We start from the raw sequence: 2651 nt of genomic DNA on the forward strand, positions 1-2651 counted from the left end.
CTATGCGGACCGCTACACGCCCCACGCCACCAGCGACGGGGCGGCCGGCTTGTGGCAGCCCTACCTGAACGACCACGGCAACCTACAAGAGACGTAAGTGAGGACGAGGATGATGAGGAGGCGGCTGGCCCCGTGTCCGTCCCCCGGCGTGCCCAGCGATGCACGAGGGGCTGAGCTGCCCAGGCACAGCTCCGTGGGGCTGGCAGAGCCACCGCTCTCCTGTTTCCATCGCAGGCTCTGGAATAAAGAGACGTTCGATTACTTCCTGGGGCACCTGGGCTCACCGGCAGCGAAGGAAATGGGACTTTTCCTAATTTCTGGCTACAACCTGTTTACGCAGCCGGTGCCGGTAAGGAGGAAGTCACAGCCAGGGCTGGGAAGGGCTCCAGCCCGGAGGCTGCCTGGGGGCAGGCAGGGTTGTACTTCTTCCCAGACGATGTTCTGAATGCTTCTAAATCCTTCCAAGTTCGTCTTGTGACAGTTTGCCCGGGGACTCAGTGTTTTCTGTGCCCTCAGTGTAATTTTGGTATGAAGTAAGGGCTGGGTGGGAGCCGGCAGAGCCGTGGCTGCGCCGCAGCTACACGCGCTCCTTTGGGATGGACTGTGCAGTCAGGCTGTGTGTCCCCCAACGCTTCTGTCCCGCGGTGGCATGGCGATTCGGGTTCATTAACGAGCTCGGACCTTTTTCCCCATTGCAGGACCCGTCTTGGAAGAACATCGTCCTGGGATTCAGGAATTTGACACCGAAAGAGCTTGAGCTCTTCCCTGGTTACAGGTATTTTTCAGTCTGCTTTTCCAGAGAGCCGCTGATGTGCTTTCCCTCTCCCCCCCCCCAGGCAGGGGAGGTATGGCTGGATGGTCTCAGGCACGTCCCCGTTGAAGGGCAGCAAGGATGAGAAACTGCGGTGCAGAAGTCACCTTGCTTCGTTACAGCCGCTTCCCTTAAAATAAGTAGGAAACACCTCAAACAAACCAAAAAAGTAGCAGCCCAGTATATAAACCATTCCAGCCCTTCTCTTACCTCGCCGGGTATTGTCAAACCGGGGGAAGAAAATCAGCAGAAAGTGCTTTATGCTGTAAACAGAGGGAAAAAGTCACGCGCTTGTTGTGCGAGGGGGAATCGGGGTCGCAGCGCTGCGGTGGCCATCTGGAGCGCCGGGGCGGGAGGCGGCTGCTCGTGTAAAGCTGCTGCGGGTCCTTATGGCTTCGTCTCCTCGTCTGCTTTCAGCTACGGGTGGTTCAACACGGCGCTGATGCTGGAGTGCAGGAGTTACCTGCCGTGGCTCACCAACAGGTGAGTGCGGAGCCGCCGCAGCGCCGGGGCCGGGGCTGCGCGCTCCCCCCGGTTCTCGCTGGCCATCAGGACGTGGGATGAAGCTGTGGATTTGCATCAGGTGTTGCCCCGGATCCTTCTCTAATGCCAAGTTGGTGGCTGAGTTTAGGCAGCACTGGTTTTTGGTGGCCACCCCGTGTCCTGCTGCACCGCTGACCTGCTCAGCCTGAAAATGCTGGTGCTGGTGGCTTCCACCTGACGTGCCGTCAGGGGGACCTGAGCATCCTCCCCTGCGCTTGGCAGCCCTCACCCTGTGCCCTGCAGCGACGCACGGTGGGATGAGGCGACGGAGAGGGGAGGCAGGGATGCACCCCTGGGAAGCGGGAAAAAAGGGTCTGGAATTCCCGCTCGTTGCCCCAGTGGGGTGACACACTCCCCACTGTAATAGTTAGCCCAGGGGTGTATTTTTGCGTGACAAAAAATGAAAGTAGTGGCATAGTTAGAGCTGCATCCGAGAGCACTTTTAGCCGTGGGAGTATCTGGGGCTTGGTTTTGCTCTTGGCATCGCTAACGTGGAGCGGGTGCCCTGTCGGCAGCGGAAAGCCTGGGCGCTGGTGCAGGGCTTAGCAGGAACAACCACCCACAGTAGATCTGAGCCGTTAGGGAAAGGAGCTAATGACTGGTGATCGTTAGGAACCACCCAGAAGACCACGGATGTTTATTACGAGGAGCAACAAGTCATACCTGCTCTGGGTATCCATTGCAGGCACTAATTTGAACGGTACATTTGCTTTTAATTTGCTGGTAATGAATGAACTTGTTCTCCCCAGGTTAACGCAGAGAGGAGTGAAGTTTTTCCATAAGAAGGTTGAATCTTTCCAGGAGGTGAGTGGTCGAGCCGGGGCAGAGCGGGCACAGCCCCATCCTGGCATGGAGAAGCAGTCTCCAGCGGGTATGGGCTGCTCCGGGAGGTCCCTTGGCACAGCCAGGACAGGGCACAGCAGCAAGAGTACACCAAGATCTAGGAAAGAAATTCTACCGGGAAAGAGAGAGGCTTTTGGGCATCCAGAGGTGGCTGAGAGGGGACGGGGTAGCGCATTGCGCCGGTGGGGAGCGAAGATGCAGCCAAGCAGCGGCAGTACGGCTTTCCCTTAAACCGCAAACGTTCTCCTTGCCTGCGCACACGGGGTCTCTGCGGGAGCCGCGCCGGGGGAAGTGATGCCAAGAAAGCTGGAGAGAGACTTTTTACTAAGGCCTGTAGCGACAGGACAGGGGGCAACTGTTTTAAACTGTAGAAGGGTAGATGTAGATTGGACATAGAATCACAGGATGGTTTAGGTTGGAAAGGACCTTGAAGATCACCGAGTTCCAACCCCCC

The 2651-nt window shown here is 57.6% G+C and overlaps 1 protein-coding gene across 1 annotated transcript in view; it reads left to right on the forward strand.

Moving 5' to 3' along the window:
- Window positions 1–2651, forward strand: part of DAO (D-amino-acid oxidase) — a 9566-nt gene that overhangs the window by 86 nt on the left and 6829 nt on the right. The window contains exons 2-6 of the mRNA XM_009880374.1: window positions 2–93; window positions 235–349; window positions 699–775; window positions 1229–1294; window positions 2104–2158. Coding sequence (XP_009878676.1) covers window positions 2–93; window positions 235–349; window positions 699–775; window positions 1229–1294; window positions 2104–2158 — 405 coding nt within the window. The remainder of the gene's footprint in view (window position 1; window positions 94–234; window positions 350–698; window positions 776–1228; window positions 1295–2103; window positions 2159–2651) is intronic.

Source organism: Charadrius vociferus, unplaced genomic scaffold, assembly GCF_000708025.1.
Source record: "Charadrius vociferus isolate BGI_N301 unplaced genomic scaffold, ASM70802v2 scaffold332, whole genome shotgun sequence".
Classification (NCBI taxonomy): domain Eukaryota; kingdom Metazoa; phylum Chordata; class Aves; order Charadriiformes; family Charadriidae; genus Charadrius; species Charadrius vociferus.